At 41.5% G+C, this 17,995-nt stretch overlaps 1 protein-coding gene across 2 annotated transcripts; it reads left to right on the top strand.

Moving 5' to 3' along the window:
* The first annotated feature begins 1,854 nt into the window (after nt 1-1,854).
* On the top strand, nt 1,855-15,843 carry Pcdh18 (protocadherin 18). Of its 2 annotated transcripts, none has more exons than XM_006232322.5 (4): nt 1,855-4,854; nt 5,687-5,772; nt 5,863-6,026; nt 13,901-15,843. In XM_006232322.5, exons 1-4 carry the CDS (start codon nt 2,368-2,370, stop codon nt 14,566-14,568), a joined length of 3,405 nt encoding a protein of 1,134 aa, XP_006232384.1. In that variant the 5' UTR covers nt 1,855-2,367; the 3' UTR covers nt 14,569-15,843. The 2 variants fall into 2 exon arrangements, with proteins under 2 accessions (XP_006232384.1, NP_001093994.1); NM_001100524.2 differs by having other exon boundaries at nt 1,946-4,854; nt 5,684-5,772; nt 13,901-15,628.
* The last annotated feature ends 2,152 nt before the right edge of the window (nt 15,844-17,995 follow it).

Raw genomic sequence — 17,995 nt, 5'->3', positions numbered from 1 at the left:
ATCCTGTAAATGAAGGTGAGCAAGCCAAGGCATGAGTTCTAGCAGTATGCTCACCACATTCACAGAGCTAAGTCCTCAAACTCTTAGGTTTAGATGACTTTGGAATTCTCCCCCTAGTTCTCTAAAGCCTGAACTGATATAATTATTGGCTCAGATTGTTAGGGACATAGGCCAGATGGCTGTGACTTTCTTAAGTCCCAGTTGCTTGTGACAGTTTTCCGAGTTTGTCTATAGGGTTTGGGGATCAGCAGTTTGAAAGGGTGGCAAACTTGTAAAATGGCATTATTCATGGGGCACAGTGTTCATCAGCGTGACCTAGCACTAACCACATTCATTACAGACATTCCTATTCTGCACAATTTGACACACAGCACTGGTTTTGGGGTGTGTGGGGGAAGACAATGGCTCATAAAATGCTTTTGAATGCTTAAAATGAAGGAGAGTTTGTACTGGGACTCTTCTCTGATTTCTTCTTGGGGAAGAATCTTCCCGGTGACTGTGGCTGAGTTCTGCTGAGAGTAAGCAAAGCGGAAAAAATCAGAAAATTACTTTTTTTAAAATGTGTTTCTGGGGGCAAAATAGGAGAAAATAAATGGAAAATAAAGTTACAGGGAGATTTTGTGAAGCAGGGAATTTGCAAGTAGCTGAAGACAGCTGAGGAATAATGCAAAAGGTGGGGGGAGGGTAAGCAAGAATGGAGCCAGAGTGATAAACTTAAAAGGAGGCGCAGAGCAGAAAGAACATCATAAATAAGTGTATTTCCCAATGAGAATACCATATCAACCCCGTGACCTGGATACAGCACCATACTCCTGAGATATTTCAAGCACTCTGATGCACACGAAATGCAATTTTCAGCTCAGGCATTTTATTTCTCAGTGTAAACAACATTTGGGTTTTTAAAATACATATCTGGAAACTGTTTTCATAAATAATGTATGTATTATAAAAATTTGACTTGTAAACCATTGAGCCCATGTCCCCTCAGCACTCATTGTGAAAACTCACTCTGGATAGATAGTGCTCCATTGGAAGAATTCGCTAGGCGAATGCTATCAATTTTACCCAAGCTATCAATTTTGCCCAAGATAAATAGATTTTTTTTTAAGTGCAAGACAAATATCAGGAAAGATTTTTGCTCAAACTAAAGAAAGGGCTGAAATAAGGTAGTATTCCTTTGCTAATTAGTTCCAAACTCTGAGGTGTTCCTTTAAATCTTGCTAATTAAGAGAAATCAGGAGTGCGAGATAGGCCCCTTTCTTATCTTCAAAGAGAAAAAAGATGAAAGAAAGAAGAAAATGAAACCTCTCCACTTGGGCTGTTCTTTAAAACAGAGCTCCAAGAAAATCGGCTTGTGTGCTCCTTGGAGGAGAAAAGACCCGCCGAGGGGGAGGGGAAGGTGCATAATTAGAAGCAAGTTTCCCCATTTTATTAAATTCCTCCACCGACAAAATTCACTTGGAGGTATTTTAAGTGAAACCAGCAGTTAAGGAACCCTGAAAAAAAAGCAAGATGATTACATGTTTGTGGCAGAAGAAAAGGGCAATTAAGAAAACAAGAACTATTTAATGTGCCATATAAATACAGGCGACCAGAAGTTGATTTAAAGTTTTTTCTTCCTTTCTTTTTCCTTTCCCTCCCAGTCTCCCCACCCCCATTCCCCTCTCCTGCTGTAATTTGTCTCCCCTTTGTCGCGGCACGCTTGGAGAAAGTGGATGGAGATGGAGGAGGGGCGGGGAGGACTGAACCCCACCCCCCAGCCGCGCTCCCGCGCCCCTAGCGGGTCCCCAGCCCGCGCCCGCCACCCTCCCGCTCCCACCCTCCACGCGCGCCCTCCCTCGCTCCGGTGACTCCAGCAGCTTCGGATTTGGAAGCTCGCTGATTGGCTGGAAGCGATTCAACACACGCCAGGCAAAGAGCTTTGTCTGAGTTGAAGTGAAGTTGTAGAGATTTTCAGACTGGAGTCAGCAATCACGGGTGTTTAGTCTGCAGCGGAGCAGAGAAAAGGAAAGGGGGAAAAAAAATCAAGAATCGCCCGGGAAAGACACACTGCAGACTCCTCCGGCACCCTGCAATAGATGGGGACGGAGTCCACGCAGGGAGGCAGGCCGAGGTGACACGCTGCTCCCAGCCAGGAGGACCGGCAGCCACCCGGACTAGGAGGGGACTTCAGGCTCCTGTCTGGAAGACGCCAAACGGTGTGTATGAAAACTGAAGTTTGCGAGCTGTTAATTGCTGTGTGATTAAGAGTCGCTTTCAAGACTCAGAGACCCGATGTGGCTGAGAGCTCTGAGTGGCGGGGAGGAAGTTGAAGGGATTGCTGGGCTCTTCTAACTGTCCCTGAGAAGGGAATCTAGCAACTGACCAATGCACCAAATAAATACTAAAATGCACTTTAGATTCGCACTTTCACTTCTGATGGCGTTTTTCAGCCACGATGTCCTGGGTAAGAATCTGAAATACAGGATTTATGAGGAGCAGAGGGTCGGATCGGTAATTGCTAGACTATCAGAAGATGTGGCTGATGTTTTACTGAAGCTACCAAATCCTTCTGCCATTCGTTTTCGAGCCATGCCACGGGGGAATTCTCCTCTCCTGGTCGTAAATGAGAATACCGGAGAAATCAGCATAGGGGCTAAAATCGACCGCGAGCAACTATGCCAAAAGAACTTGAACTGTTCGATAGAGTTTGATGTGCTCACTCTGCCGACCGAGCATCTGCAGCTGTTCCATATTGAAGTGGACGTGTTGGACATTAATGACAATTCCCCTCAATTCTCGAGACCCGTCATTCCCATTGAGATATCGGAGAGCGCAGCAGTTGGGACTCGCATCCCTCTGGACAGTGCGTTCGACCCCGATGTTGGGGAAAATTCCCTCCACACCTACTCGCTCTCTGCTAATGATTATTTTAATATCGAAGTGCGGACCAGGACGGACGGGGCCAAGTATGCTGAACTCATAGTGGTGAAAGAGTTGGATCGGGAGCTGAAGGCTAGCTATGAGCTGCAGCTCACGGCCTCTGACATGGGAGTGCCTCAGAGGTCTGGGTCCTCCATCCTGAAAATAAGCATTTCGGATTCCAACGACAACAGCCCGGCCTTTGAGCAGCCCTCTTACACAATACAACTCTTAGAAAACTCCCCAGTTGGAACCTTGCTCCTCGATCTAAATGCCACTGATCCTGATGAGGGCGTTAATGGGAGAATTGTATATTCTTTCAGCAGCCATGTGTCTCCCAAAATTATAGAGACTTTTAGGATCGACTCAGAAAGAGGACACTTGACTCTTTTCAAGCCGGTGGATTATGAAATCACCAAGTCCTATGAGATAGATGTTCAAGCCCAAGATCTGGGTCCCAATTCCATTCCTGCTCATTGCAAAATTATAATTAAGGTCGTGGATGTCAATGACAATAAGCCTGAAATTAGCATAAACCTCATGTCCCCTGGAAAAGAAGAAGTGTCTTATGTTTTTGAAGGGGATCCCATTGATACATTTGTTGCTATCGTCAGGGTTCAAGACAAGGATTCTGGGCTGAATGGGGAAATAATCTGTAAGCTTCATGGGCATGGGCACTTTAAACTTCAGAAGACTTATGAAAACAACTACTTAATCTTGACCAATGCCACTCTGGATAGAGAAAAGAGATCTGAGTACAGTTTGACTGTGATTGCTGAGGACAAGGGAACACCCAACCTCTCTTCAGTGAGACATTTTACTGTTCAAGTCAATGACATAAATGACAATCCACCTCGCTTCCAGAGGAGCCAATATGAATTTGTCATCTCAGAGAATAATTCGCCAGGGGCGTACATCACCACAGTTACAGCCACCGATCCAGACCTGGGTGAAAATGGGCATGTGACATACACCATTTTGGAGAGTTTTGTCTTGGGAAGTTCCATTACCACGTATGTAACCATTGATCCATCCAATGGCGCCATCTATGCCCTCAGGATCTTTGATCATGAGGAAGTGAGTCAGATCACTTTTGTGGTGGAAGCAAGGGATGGAGGGAGTCAGAAGCAACTCTCAAGCAACACCACAGTTGTGCTGACCATCATTGACGAGAATGACAATGTCCCTGTGGTTGTAGGGCCTGCAATGCACAACAACACTGCAGACATCTCCATCCCCAAAGGAGTCGAAAGTGGTTTCCATGTCACAAGACTAAGGGTAGTGGACAGAGACTCTGGTGCAAATGCTGAATTCACCTGCTCCATAGTAGCTGGTAATGAGGAAAACATCTTTATCATAGATCCAAGGTCATGTGACATCCATACCAACGTCAGCATAGACTCCATTTCCTCCACCGAATGGGCACTTTCAGTTATCATCCAGGACAAGGGCAATCCTCCTCTGCACACCAAAGTCCTCCTGAGGTGCATGGTCTTTGACTATACAGAATCTGTGACAAGCACAGCCATGACTTCTGTCAGTCACGCATCCTTGGATGTGTCTATGATCATAATTATTTCCTTAGGGGCAATCTGTGCAGTGTTGCTGGTTATTATGGTACTGTTCGCCACGAGGTGCAATAGAGAAAAGAAAGACACCAGGTCCTACAACTGCAGGGTGGCAGAATCCACTTACCAGCATCATCCCAAAAGGCCGTCCAGGCAGATTCACAAAGGAGACATTACACTGGTGCCCACCATCAATGGTACTCTGCCCATCAGATCTCACCACAGATCCTCTCCATCTTCATCTCCAACCTTGGAAAGGGGGCAGATGGGCAGCCGCCAGAGTCACAACAGTCACCAGTCACTCAACAGTTTGGTGACCATCTCCTCAAACCACGTGCCAGAGAATTTTTCATTAGAACTCACCCATGCCACTCCTGCTGTTGAGGTAAGATCATAGCTGCAGCTCCTGGCAAAGCCAGCTGCTGTTAATGCTCAGAGGTTGCACAGTAATCACACCTTTAAGGTTGTCATTGATAAATGACAGTATGCAATTCCACTAGGACGCAAGCCACAGTGTGTGCCTATCTCAAGTAAACAGTGTGGCATATTCTTTATATATATATAAATAATTTACTTGTGGCTGTTATGTGTAATGTCTCACATGGGACAGAGTCCCTGCACTTCTCAGAATAAGATGCTGAGAAGGAAAAAAAAATTGAAAGGGACCCAGCTATTCTCATTGTTAAAATTTCTCCTGAAAAAAATCACCCATCTGGGTCTTCAGGATCTCATTCCAATGCATGCCGTCTTTGGAAAACTTTGTGCAGTTTTCTGGCCTTCTGGCATTATTTTAATTACCTGGGCTAACAGTATATTTTACTGAGTTTCTCTTATTTTAATTATATATTTTAAATTTATTTTTAATTATATTTTTCCTCTTGTTTTTTTATATTTGACTGTTTTATCTAAACTGTAAGGGAAAGCGGTTATTTAAAAAGTCTTTCAAGCATGAACAACTCACTTGTGTTTTGAGATGATCCAGATCTCTCTATAATATAATATTCCTACAATATATTTTAACTGTGGTGCCTGCTTGTGCCTTCTGCTTGGCCTAGCATATGTAAATCCCTGACATATAGAAAGTGTGAGTTTAGCATGTAATAACAGGCCATTACCTTTTCTTTCTTAATGCATGTGAATTCGTGAGGAGTTTTTTTTCTTCTTCTTCTTTTATTTTTTTTCCCAGAAATCAGTTCTGTCTCTTTGGTCTCCAGCAGGTCTCACAGCTTCTCTCCATGCTCCACCAGGGGCAATATCAGCCACGGCCAAGCTTTCGAGGAAACAAATATTCCAGGAGCTATAGGTATGAATTACCTCTGTGTCAGCTGTTAAGTCGCAGGTAACTTAAATGCTGAAGAATAAAACTGTGTGCTTCTTTCACTGATCTTTCTAGATATGCCCTTCAAGACATGGATAAATTTAGCTTGAAAGACAGTGGCCGTGGAGATAGTGAAGCAGGAGACAGTGATTATGATTTGGGGCGAGATTCTCCAATAGACAGGCTCCTGGGAGAAGGATTCAGTGACCTCTTTCTCACTGATGGAAGAATTCCAGCAGGTAAGAGGGCAATGATAGCTAAATCTTTATTTTCACAGTTAACCACAGTACCAGGATGATGAACAGCTTCTCTTGTGCTTCTATTTCTGCTGCCTTTATCCTTTACACTAAAAATAGGTGTAATCTGTGTACTATTAGCAGTGAACAAGTGTGAGACATTTTAAATTTTTCCTCTCAAAATCCACAATAAGCAGCTGGTAGAGGAGGATTAAATGTGAAGTCTTAATAGGAGAAGGAAGTCGGGAGAGAACACAGAAGAAAACCAAGCCCCTGCCCTCCTCCCTCTGTCCTATCCAGCCAGTGCCATAGGGCACTTCTGAGCAACCCTAGAAAATTACTGGGTGGCTGTTTGTATTCAGACAGCCTGTTTGGTGAATAGTGGTGAAGTGGACTATAATTTGGAGGATGCATTTCCTGTGATGGGAACCAACTCACAAAATCAGAGACTAAAATACACTGGAAAGGGTATACTTTAAGCCCTAAAAATAGGCAAAGGAATGCACCTTTGTAGGTGGTGAGCAGAGCATATTTCATGCCACCTTTCATTTTGAGTCTGTACAGCCATGGAGGAGGAAAACAAACCCAGAGGGGGATTTATAAAGCACACAGCCAGGTGGAGGAAATTCTATTAAGTTTCGAATCAATTTTTTCCTTTTGACTCTTGCCTCTAATTGTGCCCTAGGAAGTCTGATTCAACTGAGCAAATGCTGAGAACATTAGTGGCAGCCCTGTTGCTAGGGGCTGTAGAAAGAAATCAACCCTTAGGAGTACAGAAGTTTTCCTCTGACTGTCCACACGTCTTAATTCATTGAGTGCCAATCAAGTGACTGTCGTTTGCAATACACAGAGAAAAGGAACAATAGTTTACTAGTATCTTACTTCCGTGTAACATGTATTTATTTCTGGATTTACTTATTTGTAAAGAAAGTAGGATAGAAAACATGAGGGAATGTACCAGACATTTTGGGAACTTCGGAAGATAGAATTTTAGCTCTCGTGAGTTATAGGAACCATAGTAGCATTGACCTGCCAGCAGCAGTTCTTACCAGCTGTGGCCCTGGGTGTCCTCCGGGCCCCAGTACTCTGGGTTCATATGGAGTCAGGCCTTGCCACTTTACTTATTTATAGTGGTGGCTGTTGGCTTTATATACATTTCAGTGAGGAAGCTGTAACAATTTTAAAGATGTTGATGTTATGCTCACTGGGCTTAGCTGTCCTGGTGTCAGTGACATTAGTGGTCCCCTGTGTTTTCAGATTTGAAAACTAGAAGCTTATAAGGATTACAACAATGTAAACCAAGGCAGGCAGGCTGGGCCTGGTGGAGATGAGACGGTGAGATCTGACCCAATTTTCCCACCCTTAATCTCTCATCTATGACATATATAAAGTAACTAGTGTGTTGTTTTATAAAAAATTGCCTAGCTTGTTTGTCCACCCACCCATCTGCCTCTAGATGCACACGTGCATCTATGTTTGCCCTGGTGTGCCCATGGTTGTGCTGAGAAGGTACTGGATGTCTTCCTCTATTCTCTTAAGAGAGGGTGTCTTCTTTAGAAGTTCTTGGACACAGCTAGCTAGTTGGCCAGCAAGCCTCCAGTATGCCTGTCTCTGCCACAGAATGCTAGGGTCAGAGGCACAAGCAGACATATTTGGCTTGTCCATGGTTGCTGGAGAAAAATACTCAGATCCCCATCCCCTCACCCACCGAACCATCTCCATAGATCCTTACTTGCTTTTATATCTGAAGACATAGCTACCTCTTTGCAACCACTAGATATTGGCTATTTATTGGCAAGACTAAAGACCAGATATTTTATTTCTGGCTAGATAAATGTGTAGACAAATGTCTAATTTCACTGAGGCCTAGTAGGCACATAGTAGACTGTATTTCCAAAGTCACCCATGGAATCTATTATTTTCAATTTATAGATCAACCCAATTTGAAGACAAATCTCTGAAATAGCTGAAGGAACATATATGCCCCAGGACATCGTGCTCACTGACAATCAATTTTATTATTCTGGCTTATATAATGATGCAGCTGGTTGAAGTTCTATGATTCCATGACATTGTGCTGACAGGGCCCTACCCTAGAATAACAGAATTTCCTAGATTAGGTTATTTCATAAGCAAAAGCACATGGGCACAGTGTCACTATTGCAGTAGACATTTTAAAATCGCATAGGGTTCATTTATTGGAATTTTAATTTATCTTGGCAATAAGATGGAGACCACAAATAAACAGTTCTAAAAAGTAACCTTACTATTTGTGGATCTAAACATCTGAGGTTTTTTTTTAAAAAAAAACTTCAAAATAATATAATCTAAGTAGTTAACTGTTGATGTATTATTTATATACTTATTCATTCATTCATTCACTTATTCACTTGTTCCTTTCTTACAATCCTGGGAATTGAAGCCACAGCACTACACCAATCAAAACTTTGCTTTGCCTCTTCTCAGTGCTTCTCATTTCTGTGATTTTTAGAAAAAAAAAGTAGTTATTTTCCATCTTCCCTATATTCCCAGAGTTACCATATTTCTACATGTTCATTGCAGCAGAATTATCTAGAACTAAATCATGATCAACAAGAATAGTAATAAATATTAGACAATAAAGAGATTGGGTTAACTGTAGGTAGGTAAAATTAAACGCTAGAAAACAGCGACTCTTTCCTACTGTGTGTCTTTATCACCATCAATATTACATAGTTGTTCAGAATTATAGACATTGTGTGTGCTTGCCTGTGTTTCCAAATAATTATGTCGTAGGAGGCACATTCCTTCCTTCTCTCACTTCATGCTTCTACATGGGGCTGAACCATTTTCACGTTGCAGAGCTCTGGACCATGAGCAGGGGTTGGCAATGACACCATTGCGTTCATGTTTTGATAGCACGGACTGCATACTGAGTGTCCACAGAGATAACCATCTTTTAATCATGAGCATCACTGTGGTGGCACTGTGTCGATATCCTAGATTCCTATTCATTCTGGCAACTTCTCCAGGCATGCTAGGGTGTAAAACTTGTGGTTTGTTGAAGTATCTACCCAGGAAATACTACGAGCAGAGAAAAACCTTGGTCCACATCTGAATCTTATTAACAGAGCTCAGCACAATTTTCTAAAGTATGTGTATTTTTAGGACGTAAGTGTCTTGTTCCAACTGTTTTTTTTCCTGCATTGATTTGTGAGCAAATATAGATCCTGTTGCATTGCATAGCTTGCCAAAAGGGTCATTTCTGATCATTCATTCTTCTAATTCCCACACAAATGTAGGGTTTTTTTTCTGAGCTAAACAAACATGCATTTTTATCTGTTGACTCATGTTTGTCAGCTCGTTTCTTTCTTCCCCGTTCAACTTTGAACTCCCACACTAAGCACGGGTGTATCCATCTTCCCAGTGAAGGTTGGTGCACATAGGTTTGCGAAGGCTCCCCCACCTAGGCTTCTTCTACCTTTCCTGATTGAGTCTGTTTCACTTTTCATCATCCTTCATCTGTGAGGACTTTAAATACCCATTATTCATTCTGCTCTCTGTTCTCCTTAAGAATCGTAGCTGGCTCCCGGCCTTCCTCTAGTGGCTCATTTCCTGTAGCAACCGGCCCGACTCCTATTCAATGTCTCATGGCTACTCCCACTTTCAAATCGTTACTTCATGCAGTTTTCACAACCTTTTCAGAACATTTTAACATACTTCTTTTTTATTTTTTTACACAAAGTCAATCTCTGACTCTCGTTGCTCAGCAACACTGAGCACATCTATTATCTTTGTATTCAAAGTCCACTGAAATGTGCTCTCAGCCTGTTCTCGATTTTGCCAGTTTTGAATCCTTTGCAGCAGGCAGAGAGGCTTCCCTTCCTACAGCACACCAATGCTTTGTGCACACTGCCCTTTTTCCACGACAAGTGCCTCTTCTTTGCTTCTTGTACCCAATGCTGCTTACATGATGTCTTTTGAAATAGCAGACTTCACATCCATTTCTTTTCCTTTCTGAACATTGCCTGAGCTCCATCTCATTTACTCTGTTACCTGGGTGTCTCAAATATCATTTGTTATATTTGGCTTAGAACTAGATTGCAGTCCCATTGACAGCCAGGCACTGAAGTGGCCCCTATTTGGTGGACTCCTCAAGCATAACCTACTACTTACTCTACAGGTAATGAGTTGCGTGGAGCCCTCTCTTGCACTCACTGCACTGCCCTCCACCCTACTTGTAAGGCACAGAACACTAATAAAGTTCAGTCATGTAGTCACAGAGGAGCTTCTGTTTGTACTTGTCCCAATCTCCAGAAAAGTTATGACCTGACAGGGCTTTTAGATATTCCCAACAAGAACAGAAGAAATGGGTACTGCTTAGCTTTTCTTGATCCTTGTATATGGGCTGGAACATTTTCTGCACTGAAACACATATACACTGTCAAGCACCTGAATCTCAGTGGTCAGGGTGAAATTAGAACATCCATAGCAGTGAGCAAACTTTCCTGTTTCTCTTACGCTCCTTTTTGTTTCATCACACCCCCTCCCCTTTCTTCTCCATTGTCTCTGTCCACCTGATTTTCTGTTATCCTTTCCATGAATCTGCCTTCTTATCTTTCTTTTTCTATTTTCACGAATATGTGTGGGGTGTACATGTGTGCCTATGTATGTTTGCATGTATGTGGGCATTTGTGTGTGGTGTGTGTGGCTGTATGTGGGTTCCTGTCCTCGTTAGGGTTTTGCTGCTGTGAACAGACACCATGACCAAGGTAACTCTGATAGGACATTTAATTGGGGCTGGTTTACAGGTTCAGAGGTTCAGTCCATTATCATCAAGGTGGGAACATGGCAGTGTCTAAGCAGGCATGGTGCAGGAGGAGCTGAGAGTTCTACATCTTCATCTGAAGACTACTAGCAAAATACTGATTTCCAGGCTGCTAGGATGAGGGCCTTAAAGCTCACACCCACAGTGTCACACCTATTCCAACAAGCCACACCTCCTAATAGTGCCAGTCTTAGGCCAAGCATATATTAACCATCACATTCCACTCCCTGGCTTGCTTAACTTGCTTTCTTATAGAACCCAGGACTACCAGCCCAGATATGGCACCACCCACAAGGGACTCTCAAACTTGATCACTAATTGAGAAAATGCCTTACAGCTAGATCTCATGGAGGCATGTCCTCAAGGGAGACTCCTTTCTCTGTGATAACTCTAGCTTGTGTCACACAGAACCAGTTGACACACAGAACCAGCCAGCACAGTACCCATGCATGCAGCATTCTGTAATAATGCCCCAAATCATCCTCAATAGCGCTTTCCTCCTAATCAATGAGGAAGAATCTTACAATAACCCCAAAGCTCCTGAAGGAAGTGCTCTAGCTAGGCAGTGTGTTCTCAGGATCCCTTGTCTCCACTATCCAAGGAATGGTGACCCACCACACATTCCCCGGGCATGTCCATGGCTTCTGAGGATCCTAAATCCAGACCTCATACTTATTCAGCAAGTACTTTACCTGCTGACCATGTTTCCAGCTCTTCTTTACATTTGTAAGTTAATTAATTATTTTACAATTAAATGATCATTTATATATTGTGCTATAAATACCCTCCTTCCACTGTTTAACAAGCATTCCTAAGATATTGGTGCTAGTCACGTGGTTCATGCTCTTCTATTATCTTGCTGCTTACATGCTCAGCACATTCAGGTTATGAGAAAAGTTACATATGGTCAAGATACGTAGAATCCCAGGTAATGTTTTTGTCCTCATTAAAGGAAATCAAATCCAGGTAAGGCAGTACAGCAAAGATGTCCTTCCTAAGCTTAAAGCCATAAAGAACAACAACACCAGGTCTGTTCTCTTTTCTTCCATCAGGGTGGAGGTAATAAATATCCACAGGCCTCCTTTCTATGTTCAGAGACCCAGAGATCAAAGCAGGGGTGCCAAGTGTGAGTGGGGGAATCACCACTGTGATTATTCTTTGATGAGGAAACCTAGGTGCTGTTTGTAAGGTATACCAGTTGTTTTTCAATACCCTTTCTTTGTTTTCTCCACTGAAAGGGTTAAAACAGGATTGGCTAATATTTCCATATAGCGTAATACCTGAAGGATGGTCATCTAAACCTGAGTTTTATTGCAATTACCCTGTTTGTTCAGATGAATCTCTCACCACAGCATAATGAGACAGCCAGTCCTCAAAGAACAAAGTTCCCTGTCTGGAGTCTCTTACACTTTCCCTGGTGTTTTCTTATGATTTTTAATTTGTAGATTCTTATAACCCAGACCCTTTTCTTATAGCACTTAGTCTCATTTTTAGTATTGTTTTGTTCTTTTTTTTTCCCATTTTTTCCTTTTAAACTAAGAATAGAAGTCCAGAGGGAGCTAAAGACCAAAATTAGCATAGAGGTCAGTGATAAAGAGCAGTGACTTCCACACAGTTAAGGATCATTATTCATCCCTATCTGCTTACTCATCCAGAAACTAGAGGTCCCATATTCTCTGTACAGTTCCTTTACCAGACTGGGGACATAGTGCTTATACTAGGTGATTTGTTTACCCTAGCAATGAGTGTGGCATGTGATAATTTCAACAGTGACAGGGCTGAAAATCTGCTCTCAGCAGCTGTATCTATAAACTCAGATCCCTGTGGTCAGCATCAATCCTGGTTTCTTTCAGATACAAGAGCTACTTTACATTTTTATAATTCTGTCCTTTGTCTTAAAATGAAATGGTATTTTAAAGAAATGGTGCTTTCTCTGAAGTAACTAGTTGTTGTACAGAAGACATTTCATATCTTTGGATAACTCAATTTTTAATGCATTTTAGCAAGTCTGTAAACTGAGTTTAGAGATCCTCCTCTATTTTTCTGCTTTTCTCAGGTGTAGTGGTCTCGATGAATTCAGCCACTCACATTCCACTAGGGAACTGGAAAATATGGGAGGATCAAAGAATATACTTTTCATATTCTTCAGCTTCCAATGACTTTTTCACGTAATTGAACATTATTTTAAACCCTAAATAAATACTTTATAACGAGACAACTCAGGATACTTAAGGTACTAATTCAGAGCACCTTGAATTGCTATTTTAATAGACCAGTGAATAATGGATACAACCCATAAGGAAGACTAATAAGTCCTGCTGGGACAAGACATCCCCAAAGTGGGGTGGTACCCAAGGGGGTTTCCCTTCTCTGAGGAGAGGGTATGGGGATAATGGGAGAGGGGCTTTTAGGAGTGGGAGTGGAAAGAGAGGATGGAGGGGGTCTTTGAGTGGGATGTAAAGTGAATTTAAAAGAAAGAGAGAGAGAGAAAGAAAGAAAGAAAGAAACAAAGAAAGAAAGAAAGAAAGAAAGAAAGAAAGAAAGAAAGAAAGAAAGAAAGACAGACAGACTAATAAAGACACTAGCCAGAGAACTGGTGTTTCAGTGCAGGTCAAGTGCTTGTTTTCAAGAAGGATAGGGAAAAATATATTGTTTGCCTGCTGTTATTCAAAACTAAAAGGTTCATCCTAAGTTCTTTTCCCAGATGTTGTCATTGTTTATGTTAATCTTTTGTTGGATTATCTAAGTCTTAGCCTTTTTTGGACACATTCACATATAAATAATGATCTCTTTACTATATTTCTTATGTTCACAGTAGACCACTAAAAATAATTATTCCCTTTCCTTCAGTAAATGGAGGACTATAACACAAGCATGACATCTGGTCCAGAGAGCCAACATACACATGAAAATTATAACCGTAGTCTATCTCATGTGCATCTTGACAGATTAACATTATGACACTAGAAGAAAACCTTCTCTTTCTACCATAAGAATAAGAGGACATTTCCCATTGCTTTGTGTGATGCCTTGTGTAATAATGGACTCTCCTTGCTTTGCTTGCTCTCAGCCATGAGGCTATGTACGGAGGAATGCAGAGTCCTGGGCCACTCTGACCAGTGCTGGATGCCTCCACTGCCCTCGCCATCCTCAGACTACAGAAGCAACATGTTCATCCCCGGAGAAGAGTTCCCGGCTCAACCTCAACAACAGCATTCTCATCCGGGCCTTGATGATGACAGTCAGCCTGCCGAATCTGGGGAGAAAAAAAAGAGCTTTTCCACCTTTGGGAAGGATTCCCCTAGCGACGAGGACTCCGGGGACTCTAGCACATCATCTCTGCTATCAGAAATGAACAGTGTGTTCCAACGCCTCCTCCCCGCATCCCTAGATACCTATTCTGAATGCAGCGAAGTGGACCGGTCCAACTCCCTGGAACGTCGAAAGGGTCCAGCACAGGGCAAAACTGGGGGTTACCCACAAGGGGTTGCAGCCTGGGCAGCCAGCACACATTTTCAGAACCCCACCAGCAGCTCTGGGACCCCTCTGGGGACTCACTCCAGTGTGCAGCCTTCTTCCAAGTGGTTGCCAGCTATGGAGGAGATCCCTGAAAACTACGAGGAAGATGATTTTGACAATGTGCTGAACCATCTTAGTGATGGGAAACACGAACTCATGGATGCCAGCGAGCTGGTAGCTGAGATCAACAAACTGCTTCAAGATGTCCGCCAGAGCTAGAAGACTTTAGCTGAACCGTTGTGTTTCCATGTGTGTGGAATTAGGGGACAGGGAAAACCCCGGAAAAAAACTGGCGTTGCCAAATAGTTGCATTTATCATAAATGTGTCTGTGTATATTGAATATTAAATACTGTATTTTCGTATGTACACGATGCAAGTGTGATTATTTTAATCTGTATTTTAAAAATACATTTGTACCTTATATTTATGTGTAATTTAACAGACAAATTTTATTTTTTTACTCCCATGACAAACATGTTTTTCCTAATCATACAGAAATTAGCCACTGTTTGAATCTGTATCCTTTTCAACCAAAGTTACTGCTTAGCATAGAAGTAGGGGCAGAATTATTCAGCTGTATGAACAACACCACTAACGCATTATGTAATTCTTAGTTTCATTAAATGATGCTCCTTCCTTTTCAATATTTACAAAAAAATTAAGCATTGCTAGAAACATTAAACAATTTTTCAATTACTATTTCACTGCTTTCTGTTAGCTATGATAGATAACTTCTTAAGGCAAAATGGAGGAAGGAAGTAAACTTAGTTTACACCTAGAAGCTTCCTGAGGTGTTCATGGGAAGGCAATGGCATGTGAATTCTTCATAGCAATGATGTTCGAATCAGTGTTGCCTGGCAGTGGCTCCCAGACTTTCAGTGTATCACGCTGGCTTGGTCATGAGAGTATTTTTTCCAGTAGCAAAATATCTGCTTATAATGAAACTAAATGGTGAATTTGATCCTTGCCCTATGAAATACGATCTAATGATGTGAAATCTGTGCTCTAAATGGATAACATTCTGTTATCTACCAGCATGGAGTGTTTATTAACAGTGATCTCCCCCTCCGGGGTAGTAAACATAATTGATGTATCTGAAACTTTATGTGAATCGCCCCCCCTTCCTTCATCATACTTGAACATTTGAATCGACTGCATTGTCTTTTTTTGGCTATAATTATTCACGTTTAGCTTTTGTCTCTTGTGCATGCTTTCACAGTTTTGCTTGTATTTTTAGCATATGAACATTTATAAAGTCACTTTCTTTTGTTACTGCAATTTTGTCTGATTTATTGTGTGACAAATGCAAACTTTATTTATTGTGCTGTTATCTTCTGTGTGGAATGCCTTGGTAAGCGAGAATCTTAGTATGACTATTATCATTTATGTCCAAGCTTCTATGAATGTTATTTCTATTAATACACTATCTTGATTGTACTCTTCAGAAAATTTTACTGTCAGTGAAAATAAAAGGAATATTAAAGCAAAGCTAAGGAACTGTCTATAAGTCAGACCTCTGCTTTGATGTGTTTAAATGCTTTGCATGCTCAAAATTCTCCCTGAGGGGGGATTCAAGGTTGGGCATCAAATGACAGATAATAAACAGCCAACACACACACACACACACACACACACACACACACACACACACACACACAAACACAAATACATATGCAGGCACGCTGAAAAGGGAATGAATTAGAGATCTGTATAAGAAAGAAAATAACTGATGGAGTTTCTTCTGTATTTTTCCTAAGTGCATTTGGAGTAAAAACAAAAACCACAACTAGTAACAGATTAACTATTGCTCAAGTTACAGAAAATTTTCTCAGATTGTGTCATGCTAACCCAAGTAAGATGATAACGTGATGATAGCCTTACAAGTTTCCCAAACCTCCTCTTTATCTTACCAGCAGAGCATTGACATGTTATCTGTGATCATCCCAAAGAGGTAAAAAGTAGGATACTTAACTTCTGAAATGAACCCCACATGAAATAGACTGTATTGTTTCTTACAAAAGGCCCTCTTTTCCTCAATAGGTAGGACTACAAGCATGCAGAATGTGTGGTGTTTTATTTGTTTAGTAGATCACACACACTAATGCTAAGCTCATTTTAATAAGTTTGCTTTCAACTCCATATAATGGTTAAGAAAAAGACTTTCATGGCTCCACTGTCCTTTATTTATAACACCACCAGCATTTGAAGAAACAAAACTAAAAATAGAGAATGTTAAAGAATGTGAAAGGAATAAAACACAATATTCCCATGCAAGGCATTCCAGGCTTCCAAACCGTGGGTTCTCCCTACTTCTTCAGTTATTCTGCTTCCCATGACCACAGCTTAAGTGAGCATTAGTGCATGATCTCAAAGTAACTCTCATATTCCTTTCCCCAGTCATGTTTCCACAAATATCAAGATGTCTGCTGCATTTCCTGTGGTCTAACATCTTACCCATTTTAATCTTCTCCTAGAGAGTAGAGTGCTGCCTTGGCTTAAAGCAAACAAATGAGCAATTAAGGATGTCTTTGTCATTTGGTATTCCTCATTTTCTCTGGCCCCAGTGGATTCCTCTCAATATTACTCACTAATAATCATCTGCCACGGAAATTCTCTTCCAAAATAGATCATTCTGCAGCAGCAAGTTGCTTCACAAATCCCCCTCTTTAACAGGTGCCTACTGAATGCCAGGCTAACTTTTCATGACCTAACTTCTCAGAGGTCCCTTACATTGTGACTTATTCTTCACTAATTTCTTTCTTAGTGTTTAGCAGACTATGGCTGAAGACATTGTTGGTCATTTAAATTCATTCTCCCGTCTTCTACGAATTACACTCGCTGCTGGCAAATCACGTACTTCTTAAATTTTACTGAAGGTATAGGGAAAGTCACATAGAGTAAAATAGGGTTGGTTTCTTTGTTTTATTCTTTTCCTACTAATGTCAGAGCATTTTTTCAAAGCTAAATTGTAATTATTGTCATGTCGAATTCAAAGCATAGTGAATGTATGGGACGGGGTAGTGATTTCAGACAGAATGAGCTGCTCTGTGAAAAGTATACTCAAGTCTGGCGTGCTCTACACAGAAGGAGCAGGCGTTCCCCACTATACAATAGATTTCTATGCTTTCTTTCCTGTCCTGATATTCCCGTTCCAATTCAATGTATCTAGATAACACGACATCACATCATCAAAGATGAAGACTCTGGTTGAGTGATGAATGTTTTGTGTGAAAATTAAAACCAAAGTACAAAGGTCTAAAGATTTATGTGAAGCTCGGAAACATTCTAAAAATGTGCACATTTAAAAAGAGAGACCAGAGTTGGATTAACTCTGTGTATGTCTATTTTACTGTCTAATCGTCTATTTTGTGTGCATTTTTACATGTGTATGCGATCCAAGGTTGATGTCCAGAATTATCTCCCATTGTCCTTCCAACTTATTCAATAAGGTGGGGGTCTTTCAAACCCAGAGATCTTTGTTATGGTTGATCTTGCTAGCCACTTTGATATGAGATGGCCCTATCTTTATCCACCATATAGGATTGCAAGAAGTCAACCATGACCACATTTCAAAAGACTCCTGTGGATCTAACTCTAGTCCTTATTCATGTCTGGTTAGTCCTTTGATATCCAAACCATTTCTCC

This window comes from Rattus norvegicus, chromosome 2 (genome assembly GCF_036323735.1).
Source record: "Rattus norvegicus strain BN/NHsdMcwi chromosome 2, GRCr8, whole genome shotgun sequence".
Lineage (NCBI taxonomy): Eukaryota > Metazoa > Chordata > Mammalia > Rodentia > Muridae > Rattus > Rattus norvegicus.
Note: the sequence above shows the minus strand (reverse complement) of the source record. Positions and strands in the feature narration are given on the sequence as shown.

Excerpts from the sequence above, each read along its gene's own strand:
- Pcdh18 (NM_001100524.2), top strand. The coding sequence starts at position 2,368 with ATGCACCAAATAAATACTAAAATGCACTTTAGATTCGCACTTTCACTT. Across the intron at positions 4,855-5,683 it reads ATGCCACTCCTGCTGTTGAG|CAGGTCTCACAGCTTCTCTC; the intron begins GTAAGATCATAG and ends TTTGGTCTCCAG. Across the intron at positions 6,027-13,900 it reads TGATGGAAGAATTCCAGCAG|CCATGAGGCTATGTACGGAG; the intron begins GTAAGAGGGCAA and ends GCTTGCTCTCAG.